Source organism: Clavelina lepadiformis, chromosome 4, assembly GCF_947623445.1.
Source record: "Clavelina lepadiformis chromosome 4, kaClaLepa1.1, whole genome shotgun sequence".
Lineage (NCBI taxonomy): Eukaryota > Metazoa > Chordata > Ascidiacea > Aplousobranchia > Clavelinidae > Clavelina > Clavelina lepadiformis.
In genome coordinates, this window is record NC_135243.1 from 5,581,470 (window position 1) to 5,604,717 (window position 23,248).

Here is a 23,248-nt window from a genome sequence, read left to right on the forward strand (position 1 = left end):
GTATAAATAAAGTGTTAAGTGTAAAATGTGTGTAAATGAAAATGATATAATGAGTGTAAAATTCACACCACATACAAATTTCAATACAATTTTTGTTGCGCCTTGTTTACTATAGTCTCACTCTTTCAGTATCGTACAATACAAAGTTACAAACTGATTACAAGTAATGTAGATAAAGCCAGTGCATGTAAACGTTTATGATATACAATGCTCTTTTGAAGGTTAATGAACTGAGCAGTTAATACTGTTATTACTTTTTATGTTGTCTACATCATGCACAAAGCGTATATTATATTATATAAATCATACTAGAAAGCAGAGCAATATAGCGAACTTTGGTTAGAAATACGGTCTTAACTTCGTTGGTAGTAATCAAGTCGAAAGTTGTTTCAAAAATGTTGAAAGTAGTTATGACAGATAAAACAAAAGAAAAAAGAAAACCAAAGTTTTCAAATTTTAACATGATTCCACGAATGCCTCAGCACAGACTTAAATTGCGATGCAATTAGGGACACGATCTGGAAGAAGCCAAGTGTAGGGATGCTCCAGTCCCTCGTTTCGTTTCTTCATCTTCGCTTCTGCCTCTCTGAGTTCGCTCCTGTACTCTTCACGCATCCTAGTGACCTCAAGATCAGTGAAATGGTGCTCCGGATAATCTCCAAGGTATCTCTAAAAACAAGATTATAAATGTACAAGTTGAAAACAAACGCTTTGGTCTGCTATTATAAGAAATCCTAATGAAGACAATGTTTTCTTATTTTTAAAATCAATGAAAGTTGAAAATGCAGTAAAAAAACTCTATCGACCTGATTTGGTCCTTGTCATTTATGCAATTTTGAAAGTCTTTGTTTACCAATGTTTTTATTTAAACTTAATAACTTTTACTTAATTATAGTTTTGTTTAATAAAATTGTATCAAACAAAATCAGTTTAAAATTCTGTTCATATTTCTAACTTACCTCATCTGGTGAAAAGGAGGACAGGATATAAGAAAACCCAATTGCAGCAAGACCCAGTTTAACATCCGGAAGAGAGTCCATGATCCTTTGCATGGTAGCCTGTAACAGTATTTTTATTTTCGTGTCACAACCATTCGTATGAATAAAAATGAAATCTTGATGTTGTTAACTAAACTACTAACGCTCTTTATACCAACAAATCCTGGATTATGAGTTATCAGTATTAACACAAGCAATTCATCGATCTTACCTCTCCTTTCTTATGAGGTGGCAATCTCATCGCCCATGGACAATTCGGAACAAATCTGTAAGTCTCGTACTGACCAAAGTTAACTGCTGCGTGTTGTACCGAGCAAGTGAAGATCAACATTTGGCATAAATCGACCTGTGGAGGAAAGGAGATTACAGCATATAAAGTACATCTCAAACAGAACGTTAGGAATGCAATTTACATTCAGCGAATTAAGCCAAGAAATGGTACACGTTTAAAATGAGAAGGCACACACCAGTTGTTCAATTGTTGTAATCTCATCAGACATTCCATGAGTGTTGCCATCCTGCCAGCCAAGTCCATTATGTGCAACGTCATTGGCGTAATCCTGGAGCTCATAATCGTTGCAAACATCCTGAAAGTGATATTGAGCAAAGGGTGGATAAAAAGTTTATCACTGAAAGTTATACTCGCTTGTAATAACCTGCTCACCTCGTCAGATTTATAGAAATGGCGAATCATCTTACTGATGTGTCTTTCCAATATTTGCCAGAGAGCTGTGGCGTCATCACGGTAATGAAAGTTTGGGAGTGTGTTTGGGTCATCCAGAGCTATATAGACACGATATGTGACGTACTGTATGTTCAATTTACGTCACGAAAGTTCACGAAGTTTGAAATATCCTTTCAACTTTAAACAAACGATTTCCAAACTTTCGTTTATATCTTTGCATACCAAAATGGAACATTCAGCCATCTAAAACTTTCTACCTTGTTTTTTCAATCTCTTCATGATGTTCAAGTCGTCTAACATGCTTTCTTTAAATAGAATTCTTAACGCCCCAGCAGACACTAAATGGTATAAGAAAGAATATATTTAAGAGACCAGACACACCAAGGTTATATTGAACAAACTCCTCAATGTCAATATCTTGAATAGATTTGTTCGATTAAACGGATAAAGAATTTTACCTGTAGCAATTGCTTTGTTGGCTGGGCTGCCAGGAGCTATTAGAGTTGGTCTTCCTTCTGTATTTATAGCCACAACAGTTTGAAGATGAGGTCTCAGTAGCTTATAAAGAGGATGACACCGGGAGAAACATCGAAATAGAGAAATGGCAAACGGCTCAACGAAAATATGAGTGCTGAAAAGATGTGCATCCCACTAAACAACAAAGCAAAAATGGTTGAACTCTTTTAAAAAGCAATCTGATCACTTTTTATCGTAATCTAAACAAGTGGGATTGACCTCATGTAAAGTGCATTCTGCGGTTCTAAAATAGAGTTTTGCCAAAAGCCAGTCATCCTTTGAGTCGGCAGGAGTGAAGAGATAATCCCGATCCCCTGGTACGAGCTGAATTGCAATTGGAACAAAATTTCCTTTCGAATTTACGTGAAACAAACCAACAGCATTGGCGCAATGAAGTGGTTGATCGGTATCGAAATAAAGATTTCTTTCAAGTTTCTCCAAGAATTTCTTCTCGTCAAGAATATAAATTTTTCCAGCCTACAAATTTAATAAAAGTGTCATGTGATTGGCAGTATTAATGAAACATTAAACTTAAACATTAAACATTAAACATTAAACGTTATTTAATAAAAATATTATGGTATTGGCACGAGTAATGAAACATTAAACAATAATTTTATTGGTTTCATTGTAAGTGAGAATATTTGTTCTACTTAAAGCATATACCAAAATATTAATATACAGCACAACAAACAGCGCATAGCACAAACACACTCCTTCTGACGTAGGAAAACATTATGCCGGATATACAAAACGCATTTGCATCCTCTACAAATTGTAAACAGAAAAAATCCAAAACGTGGTTTAATGTAAAACGTCCTCTCATAATGTTGGTACCTTGGCTTAGAAACCAAGTTTAACAAATAACTTAGCCCTTAAGAATACCTTCATTTCCATCTCCAAGCTGGTGTTTGGACCCAATGTTGCTGCAACGTCAGCATTTGTGACGTTGAAGTATGTCGGGAGTTCATGGCATTGAGAGAAAGCAAGCGGGTTTATACCTGTTAGAACCTGTCGGCCCATTCCTTCGTCTGTGTCCCAACTGAAAATAAAAATGAAAATTGATATGTGTAGAATTGACTGCAAATTACCTTGAAAAGATAAAATTTGTCGCCACTAATAACAATGGGTTTAAAATAATAAAATTGGCCAAAACAAGTATCGAAATCTCTCACTCGTCTGCGTAGTTTGTTCTTTGCCGGTCACTGAATTCCCGTCTGTTCAAGTCATGGTAGTCTTCCAGTTTCGTAATTGGACAAAGTGTTGCTTTAAAAAAAATATTTTGTTAATATACTTAATTTACACCAAATTTTACTAATATATTTGTCTTGACATAATACGTTTCCAATAGATATACTATAGAACCAGCGTTAGAAATTGACTGCGGACAGTAAATCCACTTCAAAGTTGTCGTGAAACGTTTAAAAAAGTCGGTCAAATAACGGTTTAAACATCAGTATTAATGCTGAAAATGAATTGAAAGGTGAATAAGTATAACGTGCTTGATAGTATCTTGAAGCAAATATAAGTCTTGTTAGATGGGCTGTATACTGTATGTATGTACTGTAGCTGTATGGCTGTAGCTGTGGCTGTAGCTGTAGCTGTAGCTGCTGTATGTGACCGTATGCTGTATAAGCAATTATAAAAAAGAGAAAAGCTGGATTGCGCAAGCAGCTTACAAAATGAGGTAATTTGAAGTTTCGACTTCATCGAAATGCAGAATTAGCAGATTATGAAACTGGCCTGGTTCTGGAACGATTACTTCAAGAAAAAAGGAAGGATCATATAAAACTGTAAAGATCTATTAAAATAATAAAATATTGCTCTTACTTTTTATGAGAGACAGAATTCTGTCAAACTTCGGTTCAAACTTCTTCTGTTCGAAATTCTGGTCTCGGAGTTCGGGGCGCTTGAAAATGGGCGGCAAATCGTCGTGGTTGAGCTGAGTAAGGGAACGGGGAAGCCCCCAGCCGAGATCCTTTTTCGTCAGATTCGGAATCCATTCGTATTTCTGTTTGTTGTTTTCCACCTCGTTGTGTCTCATCTGACGGAGGAAGCTTGATGAGTCCTGAGGAAGAGTCGCTGAAAAAGTCGAACACAAGACGTCATCTTTTTAGATTAAAGCAAAATTTTTACGTATCTGGATATATTTTGACATGTCCCAAGAAACCATTAACTGATCTAATTTCTTTGTTTTAATTTTTACAGAAATGTGTTTTTGTAAATCGTACTTACCTTCGCTGCGTGTAACACTCAATTCATCCTCAATCCAATCATAGATGGGGTAAAGGGACTTTTGTCCGTTTGTTTCGATTTGAAAGTAATCACAAAACCACGCATCTTTGCCTAACCAACCATGGATCAGTTCTACACATTATAACAGGGTTTCAGTTAGATGGGTATATATCCATTAATACCACCACAAGACCGGAATTAAGAGTTAAAGGAAACTTTTCAAGTTCTTGTGATGTAAACATCTAGCAAAAGTACAGCGACAAGTGTTTAAACTGTAGATGCAGAGACCAAGCCTTACGTGGACAAGTTACTTTTCGATAAAGCAAAGGTTTTTCTTCGCTAGTATAGAGACTGTATGTAGTAGTGTAACGGTGGTAGCCTACTGAAGACAAAAACCTATCATATGGATGAAGTAATTAAAAATTCTTTACTTCACATTTCTTCACGAACGTATAATCATATTTCCATATATATCCAAACTATAGCGTCGCAAACTCAGAGAATTAAAATGCAAATCGGTAATTCTTGATCAAAAGCGGGAAAATATACCCACATCACAGTCTACATGTAATCATTTACAAACGACAAAATCAGCATGGTCGTGTCCAAAATTTATAGGTGCTTGCAGATGCAATTTTTACACTGCAGGTCGTCACGGACCTAAATTACCGGTTTGAATTTCTCGGAAAAGTAAAGCACTGTGAAGATATGGTTACAACCGTTCCATTGTGTTTCGACTGTTTAAAAAATATAGAGCAATGTGACACATATTGTTTCAATTAAACTAAATAAATCAAAAACAAAAAAGTTGAAAATTAAAACATTTTCTTTATGAAAGAATTATATAAGTTATAATAGGCTTAACTCAACAATTTTTCACTTGTGAAGGACTGGATACTAAGTATACTTACTGATATGGACAACCGAAGGCAGACCGACGTTTTTAGCCTTAATTTCAAATTCGTCAACTTCACCCTTTTCAAAGTCGTTCGCCCAAAAGTTATCAAGAGCTATAAATCCAGTAGAGTCGTTGCCGTTCTCGCCAAACAAGTTAAAAGAGACAGTGGCGTTGGTCGCTGCACCAGCGTAAGCCGAAGAAGTCTACAAAGAAATTACCAGTAGAAGCGACAGTTGTTTTTATGAAGGAAAAACATCAATTGAGCGCTTAAACTCTGCTTCCATGTAGCAGCAAATGGACTCACAAATTTGGGAAAGCGGATTTGCATTTGTTGTAATTACTCAACTTAAAAACTATTTAAGCTACTGTATATGCAGTAATTTATGCCTAAAATCGCAATGGTTACCTTCACAATGACTTTGTATGTAGTTTCTCTCATCTTAATCTTCAAAATGAAAAATAACCTTGGAAAAGACTCCGCTTACCTGATAATACGACAATTTGCTGACAAATTAATTTGCTTATGCAAAGTGTTCACAAATGATATTTATCAAACTGCTGTAATTTCAAAGTGCTTGAGAAAAACGTATTTCGTTATTTTTATTCGTATTTTTTTACTTTAAACACTAAAGGTACGTGTTCGATTCTGTCTACGCTGTACTACCTTAGCTGATTGATTGACCGGACTTTATGATATAATTATCATATTACAGCAGGAAATACTTCACACATTAATGCATTATAACGAAAAATGCGCGCCGATGGTAAAATGACAACCGTTAGCTTGTGTTTGTATACGTCATTTTGTAGAACTCGATTCAACGTTTGTACAATTAATGTGTTTAAGTTATTGGAGGAAAAACTATTATATCACTTAGATTTATACAATCAGTTAAAACGATTGCTAAAGCATTCGTCTGCTTTATTTAAGGTGATTTAAAATAGATTATTATTGCAAGTTGCAAGTTGCAAGTTATTTATTCTTTCACATTGTCATAGCGATACTATGCAGAGTACATAATTTATTAACATTTCAACTGGTTCTACTACATGTAATTGCGTCCGCTTTCATTGTACTATTATACTGTTTGTAAAATCTTATACGTGGCGTCGATTGGTTTTGTGAAAGAAAGACAACAATTAAAACGAGTTAAATTCATCAAGATTGACTTTTTCACATTTCTGACTGTTTTATTTTCATTTGGCCAAGTTTGTTCTACATCCGCCACCTTGCGGGGACTATTATTTCATTAATAATTCCCTTTTGATAATTCCGTGTAATATGTTTTCTGTTCTCTGAGAGCTTTTATTGTAGCATCCATTGTGAAGATAAATACTCTATCTGCAGGTTAACTTTCGGAAAGCCTTTATCGGAATTACTTTCAAATTTCAATAATTTTGGAACTCAAACGATTAACGCGCATTAAAAAAGCACTTGACCAAGCCTATGGGCTTCAAAAACACAGCGGAAACTGTCTTGAATTCAAAACATTTTGTAAATAATGTTCAAGAAGAAAAGCACGTTCTAGGGGATTTTACATCGTATCTGAGTTAATGCCAAGCGGTTTACTTGGTCAAAGAAATAGCACGAACTGGAAAAGATAACTACACAGCGGTGATAAAAACCTACCTATGCAAAATAACTCATGATTTACTAGTAATTTATTTACACAATTGATCTGAATTTTTTCTGCTGCATGATTTATGTTGTTTGAACTTGCTACAAAACTTTTGAAATAAATCCATTATTTTCAGTCCATAAACTTATACAAATCCTACAATTGAAGTATGCCTAAGAAGCTACATCTATGCAAATGTAAGATATGTATATGTGCGCATTGTGCAATTTGACATGATTAATCGCGGTTCACTCTGCATTAACACAATTGATAATGCTGGACATGGAGTAGGTGTTTATTTTGAAACTTGTTTTTGAACATATTTACTTAACATTTTCTCAAATAGCAATGCTGTTCGGCACTCGATCAAGATAGAGCCAGGTGTAGGGATGTTGAAGACCCTCGTTGCGTTTCCTCATCTTCTTTCCTGCATCTTTTAACTCACTTCCTTGTAGTCCTCCCGGATTTTGAAGATCTCTGGCTTGGTGAAATGACGGTGCGGGTAATCACCTTTCTTGGTTCGAGTTTCCTCTTTCACTGCCTTTTGGTGGCTAAGACACATTAAAACGTGATGATATAATTTGGTCAGGCGCATTGCTGTCGCAGCACAATTAATTGCAGGAATCCTGCGTCATGTTTCAATTTTACATCGTAAATCTGAAAAAGCGTAAAACTAACCTCAAATGGGCAAAAGGATGATAAGTGTTTGCGAGAAAATCGGAAAACATTCATGGGCAAAGCTGTAAGTGGAAAATATGTTTCTTTGCAAAACGCAAGCTGTCCACGGACGGCTGTACCATAGTTAAGGCTATGCAAGTCATGATTATTGATCACGAACATGACATAAAAATCTGTTCCATCATGCTCCGATTGGTGCGGCTTATGAAAAAGCAGCTTCATTGAACGTCGTCAGTTTGTCGCAGTTGTTTTAAATAAAGTGATGAATGTGAAAACTGCGTGCATGTGGAAAATCTAGGCTAATTTATTACGGAGTGTCGAATTTAACAATATCCGGTGATCGTGGTCGGAAAACGTTTTCCTCAAAACGTTTGAAATTATAGCAGTTTGGTAAATACCAGTTGTACAAACTTAGCATAATCAGTTAGCATCTAATTTGTAAACAAACCATCTTATTATCAGGTTAGCAGATTCTTTTCCAAGGTTGTTTTTGAGTTTGAAGATTAAGATGACAGAAACTACATACAAAGTCATTGTGAAGGTAACCATTGCGATTTTAGGCATAAATTACTGCATATACAGTAGCTTAAATAGTTTTTAAGTTGAGTAATTGCAACAAATGCAAATCCGCTTTCCCAAATTTGTGAGTCCATTTGCTTCTACATGGAAACAGAGTTTAAGCGCTTAATTGATGTTTTTCCTTCATAAAAACAACTGTCGCTTCTACTGCTAATTTCTTTGTAGACTTCTTCGGCCTACGCTGGTGCAGCGACCGACGCCACTGTCTCTTTTAACTTGTTTGGCGAGAACGGCAACGACTCTACTGGATTTATAGCTCTTGATAACTTTTGGGCGAACGACTTTGAAAAGGGTGAAGTTGACGAATTTGAAATTAAGGCTAAAAACGTCGGTCTGCCTTCGGTTGTCCATATCAGTAAGTATATAGTTAGTATTTATTCCTTTAAGTAAAAAATGTTTATTCATAAATGGTTACATATAGACTATCATTTTGGCATATTTTTTCCCGCTGTTCATCTAGGGCGATCATTACAACTTGAATTCTTAATTATATGAGGTTATACGGTGTTAGCATTGTTGTTGCTGTTTTGCGTTAATATGACAAGTACAACACAGACGCTACAACGTACAGTTTCTATAGCGAAGTAAATTTTTGTTTTGTCGAAAAGTAATTTGCGCAGTTAAGGCTGAGTCTATCTTAGGTCTTTTGCACTTTGTACGCTTGTCGTTACTTTTTATGGTATAGTTATACTAGATGTAGACATCACAAGAAGTCATACAGAGTTTCGTGTACGTTTTGAGTTCGGCCTCAGTGTTATTAACTGGTATACACTCATCTAACTGAAACTCTGTTATAATGTGTAGAACTGATCCATGGTTGGTCAGGCAAAGATGCGTGGTTTTGCGATTACTTTCAAATCGAAACAAACGGACAAAAGTCCCTTTACCCCATCTATGATTGGATTGAGGATGAATTGAGTGTTACACGCAGCGAAGGTAAGTACGATTTACAAAAACACATTTCTGTAAAAATTAAAACAAAGAAATTAGATCAGTTAATGGTTTCTTGGGACATGTCAAAATATATCCAGATACGTAAAAATTTTGCTTTAATCTAAAAAGATGACGTCTTGTGTTCGACTTTTGCAGCGACTCTTCCTCAGGACTCATCAAGCTTCCTCCGTCAGATGAGACACAACGAGGTGGAAAACAACAAACAGAAATACGAATGGATTCCGAATCTGACGACAAAGGATCTTGGCTGGGGGCTTCCCCGTTCCCTTACTCAGCTCAACCATGACGATTTGCCGCCCATTTTCAAGCGTCCCGGATTCCGAGACCAACATCTGGAGCAAAAGAAGTTTGAACGGAAGTTTGACGGAATTCTGTCTCTTATAAAAAGTAAGAGCATTATTTTATTACTTAAATGGATAGGTTTTTATAGTTACAGCTTTTTCATGATCTTTACTAATTAATTTTTCCAGAACCAGCCAAGTTTCATTATCTGTTCCTTATCAGTTTCGATAAAGTCGAAACTTCAAATTAACTTACTTTGTAAGCTGCTTTTTCAGTCCTGCTTTTCTCTTTTTTGTAATTGCTTATACAGAACACCAGAGGAGGACAGTCGGTACTTTCAAACTACCGTCAGTCACGGTACCGATACTTAGAAAAAATGTACCGACGGTTCCGGCAATCGGTTCTATTTTAAAAAAGTAGTTCGGTACTTTGTCGGTACTGAGTACCGGTACTCAATGTGTAAAAGATTCTATTGCAAATGCAGTGATTGCAGCTATTTGCCTTCGGAAATAATTAATCCAAGTCAAAACATTAGTGACGTTAATCGCTTGCAATTTTCCTTGATAGTTCTATATTAAAAACGATGAACAGATGCTAAAATTAGTATTAAGGATTAATTAACTTGTATTTTTGAAAACACACTTGTTAAAATTTTGAAATTATTACGTGAAAACAACCAAATACCGGGACCGACTTAAATTTATTGAAAAAAGTAATTCGGTACAGAGATTCGGTTTTCTTTTTCCAAAGTACCACGGTACTGTCTACTTATGCAGTAACAACAAGACTATCCCTGTCAACAACAACGCTATCCTTATCACTATCACAAGACTTTTATTCGCTTCAAAATATCATCAAGCATGTTACACTAATTAACCCTTCAACATACTTTATTTTTTTAAAGCTATATTTACGGGTGATTTCATCCAGCCCAAGAGTCTAATTTAAATGACTTGTCCTAGTTTTAAAATTAATACAGGTGTCTAAACCGTTATTTGACAGTCTTTATTGCAACGTTTCACAATAAATTTGAAGTGAAGCTGCTGTCTGCAGACAACTTCTAACGCTGGTTCTATAGTCTATTAACTGGAAACGTAGTATGTCAAGACATGTATATTAATAACATCTAGTGTGTATTAAACACATCAACAAAAATTTTATGTTTTACAGCAACGTTTTTTCCAATTACGAAACTGGAAGACTACCATGACTTGAACAGACGGGAATTCAGTGACCGGCAAAGAACAAACTACGCAGACGAGTGAGAGATTTCGATACTTGCTTTGGCCAAGTTTATTACTTTAAACCCATTGTTATTAGTGGCGACACAACGATCTGATAAATTTTGTCTTTTTAAGGTAATTTGCAGTCAGGTCTGTTCACCTAAATTTCACATTTATTTTCAGTTGGGACACAGACGAAAGTATGGGCCGACAGGTTCTAACAGGTATAAACCCTCTTGCTTTCTCTCAATGCCATGAACTTCCGACGTACTTCAACGTCACAAATGCTGACGTTGCAGCAACATTGGGTCCAAACACCAGCTTGGAGATGGAAATGAAGGTATTCTTAAGGACTAAGTTATTTGTTAAACTTGGTTTGTAAGCCAAAGGACCAAGACTATGAGAGGTCGTGCTGCATTAAACCATGTTTCGTACTTTCTCTGTTTACACTTTGTAGAGGATGCAATTGTGTTTTGTATATCCGGTGTAATGTTTCCCTACGTCAGAAGGAGTGTGTTGGTGCTATGCATTGTTTGTTGTGCTGTATATTCTCACTTACAATGAAACTAATAAAATTATTGTTTAATGTTTCATTACTCGTGCCAATACCATAATATTTTATTAAATTTGTAGGCTGGAAAAATTTACATCCTAGACGAGAAGAAATTCTTGGAGAAACTTGAAAGAAATCTTTATTTCGATACCGATCAACCACTTCATTGCGCCAATGCTGTTGGTTTGTTTCATGTAAATTCGAAAGGAAATTTTGTTCCAATTGCAATTCAGCTCGTACCAGGGGATCGGGATTATCTCTTCACTCCTGCCGACTCAAAGGACGACTGGCTCTTGGCAAAACTCTACTTTAGAACCGCAGAATGCACTTTACATGAGGTCAATGCCACTTGTTTAGATTACCAAATAAAAAGTGCTTTGGTTGCTTTTTAAAGGAGTTCAACCTTTTTTGCTTTGTTGTTTAGTGGGATGCACACCTTTTCAGCACTCATATTTTCATTGAGCCGTTTGCCATTTCTCTATTTCGGTGTTTCGCCCGGTGTCATCCTCTTTATAAGCTACTGAGACCTCATCTTCAAACTGTTGTGGCTATAAATACAGAGGGAAGACCAACTCTAATAGCTCCTGGCAGCCCAGCCAACAAAGCAATTGCTACAGGTGAAATTCTTTACGCGTTTAATCGAACAAATTTATTCAAGATATTGACATTGAGGAGTTTGTTCAATATAACCTTGGTGTGTCTGGTCTCTTAAATATATTCTTTCTTATGCCATTTAGTGTCTGCTGGGGCGTTACGAATTCTCTTTAAAGAAAGCACGTTAGACGACTTGAACATCATGAAGAGATTGAAAAAACAAGGTAGAAAGTTTTAGATGGCTGAATGTTCCATTTTGGTATACAAAGATATAAAATAAACGATAGTTTGGGAAATCGTTTGTTTAAAGTTGAATGGATTTTTTAAACTTTTTGAACTTTCGTGATGCAAATTGAACTTATTTATTTATTATACAGCTCTGGATGATCCAAACACACTCCCGAACTTTCATTACCGTGATGACGCCACAGCTCTTTGGCAAATAATGGAAAGACACATCAGTAAGATGATACGTTATTTTTATAAATCTGACGAGGTGAGAAGGTTATTTCAAGCGAGTATAACTTTCAGTGATAAACTTTTTATCCACCCTTTGCTCAATATCCCTTTTAGGATGTTTGCAACGATTATGAGCTCCAGGATTACGCCAATGACGTTGCACATAATGGACTTGGCTGGCAGGATGGCAACACTCATGGAATGCCTGATAAGATTACAACAATTGAACAACTGGTGTGTGCCTTCTCATTTTAAACGTGTACCATTTCTTGGCTTAATTCGCTGAATGTAAATTGCATTCCTAACGTTCTGTTTGAGATGTACTTTATATGCTGTAATCTCCTTTCCTCCACAGGTCGATTTATGCCAAATGTTGATCTTCACTTGCTCGGTACAACACGCAGCAGTCAACTTCGGTCAGTACGAGACTTACAGATTTGTTCCGAATTGTCCAGCGTCAATGAGATTGCCACCTCATAAGAAAGGAGAGGTAAGATCGATGAATTGCTTGTGTTAATACTGATAACTTATAGTCCAGGATTTGTTGGTATAAAGAGCGTTAGTGGTTTAGTTAACAGCATCAAGATTTCATTTTTATTCATTCGAATGGTTGTGACGCGAAAACCAATAAAAATTTACCAACTTTGTGTTGAAAACCGGATTAAATTCTTAAAGTGGTAATATACGTTAAACGAAAGAACTAGACAAAACATTAGCATAAATTTTAATTTCCAAACGTTTTGGGCGAAACAGTCAAAACAGTAGGAAAGATTTTATTTTTCAAACGTTTTAATCAATACTACAACCATTTTTGACTGAAAATTTTATGATCAACAAGTTTTTTTTTCTGTTTTGAATTTTTTTTCGTTTTATCCGTATTAGTTGTAACCCTTCACACTTTACTCTTACGTGACAGAACACCTCAGTTGGAAGTTAAATTGCTTTAGCCAAAAATAAGATTTTCTTTCTTGCACGATTTGTCAAGATTAAAAATTAGAAAATTTAAAAAAATAAATGTTAAAAAAACGACAAAAAAATATTAAAAATGCCCAAAATGTCAAAAAAGGTTAAAACTAGTGTCTCCGTAGAAGTTTAAAAAGACTCTTTCAGGCTACCATGCAAAGGATCTTGGATTCTCTTCCTGATGCTAAGTTAGGTATTGCTGCCATTGCCCTTTCCTTTACCCTGTCCTCCTTTGCACCAGATGAGGTAAGTAAGATGAATTAACAGAAATTTACACTGATCCAGTTTGATGCAGTTTTATTAATCAAAATCATAATTAAGTAAAAGTTATTAAGTTTAAATAAAAAAATTAGTAAACAAACATTTAAATTTAATAAGAAAAATAAATAGAAGCTAAATCAGGTCGATAGAATTTTACTGCATTTTCAACCTTCATTGATTTTAAAAATAAGAAGAAGCTTCGTCAAGATTTCTTACGCTAGCAGACTGAAACGTTTTTTTCTCAAGCGTTCACAGCGCTCTTTGTGTACATTTATAATGGTGTTTTTAGAGATACCTTGGAGATTATCCGGAGCATTATTTCACTGATCTTGAGGTCACTAGGATGCGTGAAGAGTACAGGAGCGAACTCAGAGAGGCAGAAGCGAAGATGAAGAAACGAAACGAGGGACTGGAGCATCCCTACACTTGGCTTCTTCCAAATCGTGTCCCCAACTCCATCGCAATTTAAGACTGTGCCGAGGCATTCATGGAAACAACATGTTCAAAACATTTATAAAATTTGTAAATTTTTTTTTTTGCTTTTTTAAATTTCGACGCTTTTTTCAGTATATCTATCTTATACCTTATACTATATACCATATATATATACCTCTTTTTCTTATAGCTGCTTACAAAATTACAACTTTTGCATTGATCTTCACCAGTGAAGTTAAGATCGTATATCTAACAAAAGTTCGCGATATTGCTCTGCTTACTAGCATAACTTATATAATATATATACGCATTGGGCATGATGCAGGCAACATAAAAAGTAATAACATTATTAACTGCTCAGTGCATTAACCTGTGAAAAAGTATGAAATAGTGTATGTGATACACGTTTACATGCACTGGATAACTACAACATTTGTAATCAGTTTTTGTAACTTTATATCGTATGTGTACCTTTGTATTATATTGAGACTATAATAAATAAGTTGCAATAAACAATTGCATCGAAATTTTTATTTGGTGTGCGTTTTACACCCTTACTGAATTTAATTTAAGAAATAGTTTTGGGGTGTAGTAAGTTGGATTACCTGTAGCATGTCAAAAAGACGTATGTGACCAGCTATTTGGTAAACTGTAAGCGTAATGATCATATTGTGTATAGCTAAGCTAGATATCAAGCAAAATTGAGCTAGTAAGCATGCTAATGCCATCCAATATGTTGTAAACCACTTGAAACGTGGCGTCAAAAATTACGTTTTGCAGTTGAACTTTGCTCGCAATAGCTAACTCACTTTTATGATTCCAGTTAATAGATCCAGTCCATAGAGCCCAGCTGTCATGACTAGCTTGATGTTTAGTTTTAAAAGCCGTTTCAAATAGAATTTATTCTCAGAAATAGTGCATTTCTATAAAAATTAGTTACGAAACATTTTGTTCCCGAAATATCTGTAAACTACGAAAACGAAAAATTTTTCAGTTTCTGGGGCTGAGTTGGCTAAATCTGGTGTGGCCGTGAAAAAATGAAAGCCTTCGCCATTGCCTTCTGACGTCACATACGTGGTTTGGTAAGAGATATTCGAAATTGCAGACGTTTTGGTGAAAAAAATCATCTCTGCACCCAGTCAGGATCATTCCAGCTTAAGAATCGGTTGTTACTTGTTCTTTGTTTAAACATTTTTTGCTTATTGTAAAATTTGTCATTGTGCTCATAAGGTTAACATATGCATTACGTGCATTTTTTTTTGCTTGAATATGTTCGTTCCAAAACATCTTTGATGCTGAAACTCTGATATTATTTATGATTACTGTACAAGCAGCCTGTTTGTTCTAGACACATTAGTACAAAGAAGGATTTGTTTTCTTTAGTAACAAACTGCAGACATGCAACAAGAAATCATGATACAAGCTGAAATGTTTATCATCAATCGTAAAGCGAGATTTCAGACATGATTTGGCTGAAGAACTGAATTGATGGTTTTAAATCAAACACACAACAGCCGCAAACCATCTTAATCAAAACAATGCAATGTGCATATTGCAAATATTTACAAAAACGTGCTTTGTCCGCGTTTTTTTCCATCGTGCATGTAATTACTTTTCAGTCCGCTTTAATGAAATTCTGAAAATTTTTGTAGTAAGTTTGATTTCTGCTGAGATTACTGGACTTAGCAAATGCGAGGGTAAAAATGGCGGACAACGTTGTTTACAAAATTGTCGTAAAGGTTAGTTGCCAAACATTTCTTTAAAACGTTTGTAATGGATTAAGTGAATACATTATGAGAAAGTGGTAAAGCTCGTATTATTCAATTAAAAGTAATCTGTAGGATTTTGTTATGAACTACTTGTAGCCTTGAAATCTATTTAAACTTTTTGAAAATAACAACGAATATTAATTTGAAAACTGAGGTATAGTACTTTGCTAAATTATAAAGAACTTCACTGCCAAAAATTGATTTCCGAGACTATTTGTTTTTTTGACTATTTGAAAATTTGTTTTTTTTCACATCAGACTTCTTCTACCTGGACCGGTGCGGAAACCAACGCGACGGTTTCGTTCAACCTGATTGGTGAAAATGGCGAGAAATCCACCGGTTTCTTTATGGTGGATAACTTTTGGGCGAACGATTTTGAACGTGGACAAGTCGATGAATTTGAGATAACCGCTAAGAACGTTGGATTGCCCGTGGTCGTTGGTATCAGTAAGTACAACTTTTAACTTTCAGGAGACGAGTTGTTGATTTGCTTGATAAGTTTTACTTTCAAAGTTTCTGTTTTAATCCTTCCTAGAATATATGTGCTTTGATCATGTAATTGAAACAGAACATGAAATTTTTGTTTGTTAGTTTTATTATAATATTACTTGTAAATCGTTTTAAGGGCATTAGGCATGTTTTTGCCAAGATGTTCTTTCTTCAACATTACTTACTTTTAATCTTTATTACGTTACCATATTAACGCTCAAAACTCTACATGCATGATAGAGCCATTTTAACGACCGGTCCAGCCGGTTTAGCGTCTACAAACAGGCTAATTAGGATTGGCAACATAATTGCTGTTCTTCGCCACGACAATGTTTCACGTGATCAACGTGCCTTCAGATCCTGTAACATTACCTGTCACACAAATCAGTTAACCGTTTTTGGACATTGTCCAATGTCTGTATTTGTTTAATATCTTTACTTATCATTGTGATCTTTGAAACAGCTGATGAGAACAGGCATTTTTCCAAATCAGATTCGGTTTGTGCTTTCAGAGCTCACTCACGGTTATTCGGGCAAAGATGCTTGGTTTTGCGATTACATCAAAATCGAAGTTGATGGACACAAGGCTCTTTACCCCGTCTACGATTGGATCGAAGATGAACTCAGTGTGACAAGAGGAAAAGGTGGTTAAAGTACTAAACGATAAAATAGCAAGAAGTATTTATAAAAAAAGCACGGATGATTTTATTGGAAAAGTACTACTATTACTACCTTTAAATAGCTGAAGTCTTAACAGAACTGTTTTAATTTTTTTACTGATACAATTCTGAAAGCAAAGGATTTGGAATTGCCAATTTTAAAACATCGGTTTAATTCAGTCATCTATAAAGAAACTCGCAGAAAATGTCCGTTAACTTTCTGCGCTTTTGTTTTTCCTTTCCAGCGACCCTTCCACAGCATTCATCGAGCTTTCTGCGTCAGATGCGGCAGACAGAGGTGGACAGACATAAACGGGATTACGAATGGATGCCCAACATCACTAAAGATGATCTCGGATGGGGAATGCCTCGATCCCTGAACATAGCTACTTACGATGACTTGCCGGCGATCTTTAAACGGGAGGAGCTACTCCAGGAGCATCTCGATCAGAAGAAGATTGAGAGGGGCACGGACATTATCTTGAACATCATAAAATGTAAGATGGTGTCATTTGATGACGTCAGATGGTTCAGGAGATAATATCACTTTACGTTCATTTATCTTTAATGAATGTTTATAATAATGAGATTGTTACAAAAAGCTGGACTTGGGACTTGGCTTGGGCAAAGACTCTACATTAACATTATGTCACAAATGGAATATATCGAATACATTTATATCAGAATTTGAAAATTTGCTAAAAGAATTTAAACAACCTCAGTTTCATTGAAACCTAGCTGTAACTATACTTTGACAAGTTCTATAACTCCCGCATAACATTTTGACAATATTAACCTTGTTACAACATTTTTACCTTCACTCAAGACAAATGCTTTTATTGTGCTCCAGCTCTATAATTAAAACTTAAAATTTAACACTGAGATTGCCTGTTTTTAGCAATAGTTTACCCTATTTCCAAATTGGAAGACTACCATGGCTTGAATCGAAGGGAATTTTCTGATCGACAAGCAACAAACTACACAGTTGAGTAAGTTCCCCGAACAAAATACGGAGAATTAGATTGATTGATACCGCACGATGTTGAAGAACAATTTAAACTCCGACATTTTACTTGAGTTTTGCCGATACCAAAAGTTAAACATGTTTTGTTGTGTTGGTTGGTGTTTTACTTTACAACCAGTTTTTTTATAGTTGGGACACTGACGAAGGGATGGGCCGACAGGTTCTAACCGGTATAAACCCGCTTGCTGTTTCACAATGTTATAAGCTTCCGTCTTATTTCAATGTGATCAATGCTGACGTTCGCCAATCGCTGGGACCAAACACAACTTTGGAGAAAGAACTGGAGGTTTTTCTATGTTAAATTATAAAATATGGATAGACTGTACCCAAATAAAAAAAAATCAGTATCTTGTTTCTGTACTGTCTAGTTGTACCCATTCATGGTGACAGCATGCATCGTACTGTGGATGAAATGAAGTCTATATTTAACTTCATTTATCGTTTATATTGTAGGCGGGAAATTGCTACATTATCGATTTTAAGGAAAAAATTGAGGAATACAAAAGAAACTTTTACTGGGACACCGATATACTGCTGCACGTTCCTAATGCTCTTGGCTTGTTTCACATTAATTCGAAGGGAAGTTTCCTTCCAATTGCCATTCAGTTAGTTCCAGGAGATCGGGATTATCTGTTCACACCTGCGGACACGAAAGACGATTGGCTTCTGGCTAAAATGTATTTTAGGAGCGCAGAGTGCAACTTGCATGAGGTTATCAAAAGAGTTTTCAATTGTACAAAATGCTTGTTGTTTTACCGTGCAAAGCCGCTACATCATAGTTTATTTCATAGCATTAATTATATGTAAGGACTGTAAGGTTCTCTCTTGGTATTGCATTTATTGCTAAATACTTTAGTGGGATGGCCATTTGTTCAGCACCCATATCATCATGGAGCCCTACTGCATTGCTCTGTTCCGGTGTCTTCCCCGCTGTCACCCTATTTATAAGTTGCTGAAGCCTCATCTTCAAACTGTCGTTGCGGTGAACCCGGAAGGAAGGACAACTCTAATAGCCCCAGGCAGTCCAGCAAACAGAGCGATTGGGACCGGTATTAGATCAAAGATTTCTGAGTTTCCTTTCAGCGTTATATTTTCTAAATAGCATTTAAACGTGTTTGGGCAAATATAGTCCAGACGTAAGAGTGCTGTTTGTCATTATGTAATCGATTCTTTTCTGTGATTTTAGTATCTGCTGATGCACTGAGGGTCCTATTCAAACGACATACTTTTGACGACTTGGACGTCATGAAACGCCTCAAAACACAAGGTTTAGAAACGATTCAGAAGAAATTTGTTCTTATGGTCACATTTATTGACTGTGTATATATATAGTATTTATTTCTACAGAATAGATGCACAAGATTGTTTTAGCAATACTGGCCCATGCTTTAAAATACGTAGAATTTTCTGCCTAAATTTCAGGGCTTCTTAACCCCTCAATCTCAAACTTTTATTACCGTGACGATGCGATCTTGCTCTGGGATATAATCAAACGATACGTCAGCAAAATGATACGTCATTTCTACAAATCAGATCAGGTAAACTGCAGTAAGACATTTGTTTAGCACTAGGTTATTTTCTACTTTGGAAAACATCTCTTAGCTATAATATCGTGACCTAATCAGCTAAAGATTTATAAATACTCGCGGTATGTACAACACCGTTGCATTATTACGTCATATTATTTTTACTTTTGTTCCTTTTTTCCTCTTTTTTTTTTTATTTAAAAGTTGAATTAAACCCAACTATGGTTAAGTTTATCTACCTAAAAATATTTGTTTTATTCTCAGGACGTTTGCAACGACTATGAGCTTCAGGATTATGCCAATGACCTTGCAACTAATGGACTTGGCTGGCAGGATGGCAACACTCGTGGAATTCCTAATAAGATTACAACAATTGAACAATTGGTCTGTCTTCAATATGTTTAGGCTGTATTGGTACTTAGAATACAGATTTATTAACTTTTGAAAATTCAAAATTGTTTGGGTAAAGTAAAGTTACAAGCTGGTATAATTTATATCATGGTCAAATGGCAACATAATCTATTCAGAACAACAGATATACAAGACATCGGTTGTCTTTTCTTCGTTTTTACAGGTTGATATATGCCAAGTGGTTATATATACAAGCTCCGTACAACACGCCGCAGTCAACTTCGGTCAGTACGAGACTTACAGATTCGCCCCAAACTGCCCATCAGCAATGAGACTGCCACCTCATAAGAAGGGAGAGGTATTTAAAACAAAAATGCAAACGTTTTTTGGACAATATTCTTCGAAAATTAGCACTGCAGCTGTTCCGAGATCCACCAGCGCTGCCGCTAAATAGCAAAATGAAAACGTATTCTTGTCATACAGGCGACTATGGAAAGAATCATGCAATCTTTGCCCGATGCAAAAGTAGCACTAGGAACAATAGCACTTTCCTATACACTGTCTTCGTTTCCGGAGGGCGAGGTAAGTTGGCATTTTCCGAATATGTTCTTAAACCAACTGAAAAATGTCCCAAGATTACTATAAACGAAATATGTCTGCAAGTTTATCTAATTATTCTCAGTCCTACCTTGGTGAATACCGTGAACATCTCATGACTGAGCTGGAAATCCATAGGATCCGTGAAGAGTACAGGAGCGAGTTGAGAGAAGCAGGAGAGATGATGAGGAAACGCAACGAGGGTCTTGAACATCCCTACACCTGGCTCTATCCTAATCGCGTACCGAACAGCATTTCGATATAGAAATAAGAAAACCTTTTTTCATAAAATGTTCCAAAGAAAATATTTGAAAGTTGCAAAGGCTTAACTTGGAGTTGATAAAGACTTTTGAGATCATCATATTTTAAGAATTTTCCTTCATGTCACAGCATCACTATATAAGGGATCGACGTAATTAAAGGACGTATATGAATGAATGACGTATATGTTACCTTCCACAGTTTTATGTGTAATAGCTTGAAAAGTACTGGCCATTTTTTTACTGGTAATTCATATTCTCAGGGAATTTTCTTTACACCCCTGTAAATATATCTGTATATGTATGTATATATATACAACCAATGCAGTTAGCTTGGTAAATGTCGGTTAAAGAAATTAGTTTTTGATTAAAACTTTGGAAGTATGGTGTGAAAAATATAAATAAGTACAAAATTCCTAGAGTGGTCTGGTGATACTCTATTGTAATAATTGGTAACAAAACGTTTACATTAGCGTTATATATCTCTTTCATAAGTTACTTTTCAAAAAAAGTATTTCTTATTTTACCAAGTTAAAATATATAAATATGATCGGAATATTTATTGTCAATGGCACGTGATTTAGTTACTCCAATATGTACTCCAAATCCAATCCAAACCATGAGAGAAGTGGATTTTTATTAGCTGTCTGCTTTCCATTAATTTCCGCAAAGTTTGCAAAGTGATAAAGTAACCAAAGTACCGCTAGGTTTTATTAATAACAATTTTCATGTTGCAACTAATATCATATTTTTCATATTGTATTATTTTATTGCAATAGGCCTAGTATAATATCATTACGCATATTATTAGGTTCGTTCCTTTAAAGTCAGATCGAATTAATAAATGTTATGCATAAACATGAATAGAACTGCAGGGTTGTGTAAGAATTTTTTCCGCCCGTCGTTATTTCCCTCATTAACTAACTTATACTGCCATTTGTTGAAAAAAACATTTTGTTGAGATGCCAGCGATGTTTTAACGGATTTAGATTAATTTGAGGCGCCTCATTCCGAATTTGGCATTGGTTTTGCTGAATTAGTTTTAGTTATCGAGATATGGCCATTTTCTTTATTTCAGCATTTTTCACTATTTCTATATTTCACTATTTGATAGCTTTCAAATAAAAATCGAAAAAACAGCTCAAGATAGCTGTTATAACATTTATTAATCATTAAAGTAAATTTAAGAATTTATAAAAAAGTTAAGCCTATATCTGGGTAATACAATGTTTTTGCCCACGTTCGGTACAAATACCCGCAGTCACTAGTTAATTTATAAAACAAATGTCAAATTAAACACTTTTATGAAAGCAATAAGCGGGTATACAGCTGAGATAAAAAAATGCATAAAAGTGGAAGAGTTTGCAAGAAGCATTATTATAATAAACATATATACTATACTATAAGCATTATACTACTACTAGCATAGTAGGACATTATTTAACGTCAGATCCACATGTCGAACGTACAAAAGAGCCAAAACAAAAATCCGATATGTTTCGGTCGCTTGAGGTCTCTTATACGTTCTTGGTATAAAAAAACTGCTGTGCTTCAAATGTGGCAATTACACCGTGCATTGAAAGAAGCCTTCAAAGACCAGATCGGGACCAGAAAAACAGTATAAGAGAGGTAACAGGAAGGATGCAAAAGCAGTCCTGTGTGAGTAATTACACATTGAGGAAAAGGCTGCCCTGCGAGATAACGAGCGAGATATTATTCATCAAAAATAATTTTAAAACCCGTCATAGATTAAAAAACTGCAAAAGCAATTCAAAATAGAAAACACAAAAAAAAACAAATAAAAATAACTATTTTCCGTCACACCGCGTTGGGAAACAAGGAAATGACTGATTTCATCCGGACATCCGAAAGGTTGGTTAGAAAAAACTGTACGCATTGGGCGTATACATGATTTTGTTTACAATATACAGTATGTCAGATTTTGGCAACATAATTAAATGGAACAACATCAAACAGTCAGCCTAGTGGGAAATAATGAAGATGGTCTGAGTAAATTCAAAGTTTAACAATGCCTTTTAAAAAGCTGTCGTAAACTTCTCTCTAGCTAGACACAAATAGCTCTCTTGTTTATAGCAGCAATAAGACAACGGTTGTCAGAACTGAATCAGACCCCTGGGCGTTGCAGATCGTAATCGTAAAGCCTGAATAGTCGTAATTCATTAAAGAGAATCCTAATTTGGCGATTTGTTCAATTTTATTCAATACTATTTTTTATCAAACGAACCCATGCTTTCAGCATTATCCGACACTTTGGAATTATTGACAGTTTCAATTTTTAGAAAATACAATCTCTTGTGTGTTGATATTATGAGTTATACCGGTGCATACCAGTGTATAACGGTCTATACTGGTATATGTTAATCGATGTCTTCCTGTGTTTAGCTCACGGATCTTAGCATGTCTATGCGTTACGTGTCACACGTTTCAAAAACGTGTGATAGGCTCAGACCAAACGTGTTTTTAGCTCAATGCAGTCAGTTAACGCCAGGCATCACGCACAGGACATGGATGCATATGCAAACGCATGCTTTATGATGAAAGCATTGTTTGTTACCACCTTTCGGTCAATAGACCAGCAAGTCAATAGAATAGGTTTATAGACCTGCAAAAGTGGCTCTGA

The 23,248-nt window shown here is 35.6% G+C and overlaps 3 protein-coding genes across 4 annotated transcripts; 2 read left to right on the forward strand and 1 right to left on the reverse strand.

The window, feature by feature from the left end:
* Positions 1 to 89: 89 nt before the first annotated feature.
* On the reverse strand, positions 90 to 5,975 carry LOC143452764 (allene oxide synthase-lipoxygenase protein-like). Its single transcript, XM_076953851.1, has 14 exons — positions 5,739 to 5,975; positions 5,346 to 5,535; positions 4,435 to 4,566; positions 4,030 to 4,281; positions 3,375 to 3,465; positions 3,085 to 3,241; positions 2,419 to 2,676; positions 2,142 to 2,334; positions 1,941 to 2,021; positions 1,663 to 1,781; positions 1,466 to 1,585; positions 1,210 to 1,344; positions 960 to 1,058; positions 90 to 669 (listed from the first exon to the last, which is right to left on the reverse strand). Exons 1-14 carry the CDS (start codon positions 5,769 to 5,771, stop codon positions 490 to 492), a joined length of 2,040 nt encoding a protein of 679 aa, XP_076809966.1. The 5' UTR covers positions 5,772 to 5,975; the 3' UTR covers positions 90 to 489.
* A 1,894-nt stretch (positions 5,976 to 7,869) lies between these two features.
* Positions 7,870 to 14,470, forward strand: LOC143452781 (allene oxide synthase-lipoxygenase protein-like). Of its 2 annotated transcripts, XM_076953877.1 has the most exons (15): positions 7,870 to 8,019; positions 8,092 to 8,170; positions 8,374 to 8,563; positions 9,013 to 9,144; positions 9,298 to 9,549; positions 10,615 to 10,705; positions 10,851 to 11,007; positions 11,301 to 11,558; positions 11,645 to 11,837; positions 11,958 to 12,038; positions 12,192 to 12,310; positions 12,388 to 12,507; positions 12,629 to 12,763; positions 13,384 to 13,482; positions 13,787 to 14,470. In XM_076953877.1, the coding sequence occupies exons 2-15, from the start codon at positions 8,138 to 8,140 to the stop codon at positions 13,964 to 13,966; spliced, it is 2,040 nt and encodes a 679-aa protein (XP_076809992.1). In that variant the 5' UTR covers positions 7,870 to 8,019; positions 8,092 to 8,137; the 3' UTR covers positions 13,967 to 14,470. The 2 variants fall into 2 exon arrangements, with proteins under 2 accessions (XP_076809992.1, XP_076809991.1); XM_076953876.1 differs by lacking the exon at positions 7,870 to 8,019 and having other exon boundaries at positions 8,034 to 8,170; positions 13,787 to 14,469.
* Positions 14,471 to 15,572: 1,102 nt separating this feature from the next.
* Positions 15,573 to 21,024, forward strand: LOC143453200 (allene oxide synthase-lipoxygenase protein-like). Its single transcript, XM_076954387.1, has 14 exons — positions 15,573 to 15,671; positions 15,959 to 16,148; positions 16,703 to 16,834; positions 17,095 to 17,346; positions 17,748 to 17,838; positions 18,003 to 18,159; positions 18,327 to 18,584; positions 18,730 to 18,922; positions 19,060 to 19,140; positions 19,296 to 19,411; positions 19,664 to 19,783; positions 19,974 to 20,108; positions 20,234 to 20,332; positions 20,433 to 21,024. Exons 1-14 carry the CDS (start codon positions 15,636 to 15,638, stop codon positions 20,610 to 20,612), a joined length of 2,040 nt encoding a protein of 679 aa, XP_076810502.1. The 5' UTR covers positions 15,573 to 15,635; the 3' UTR covers positions 20,613 to 21,024.
* Positions 21,025 to 23,248: the final 2,224 nt, after the last annotated feature.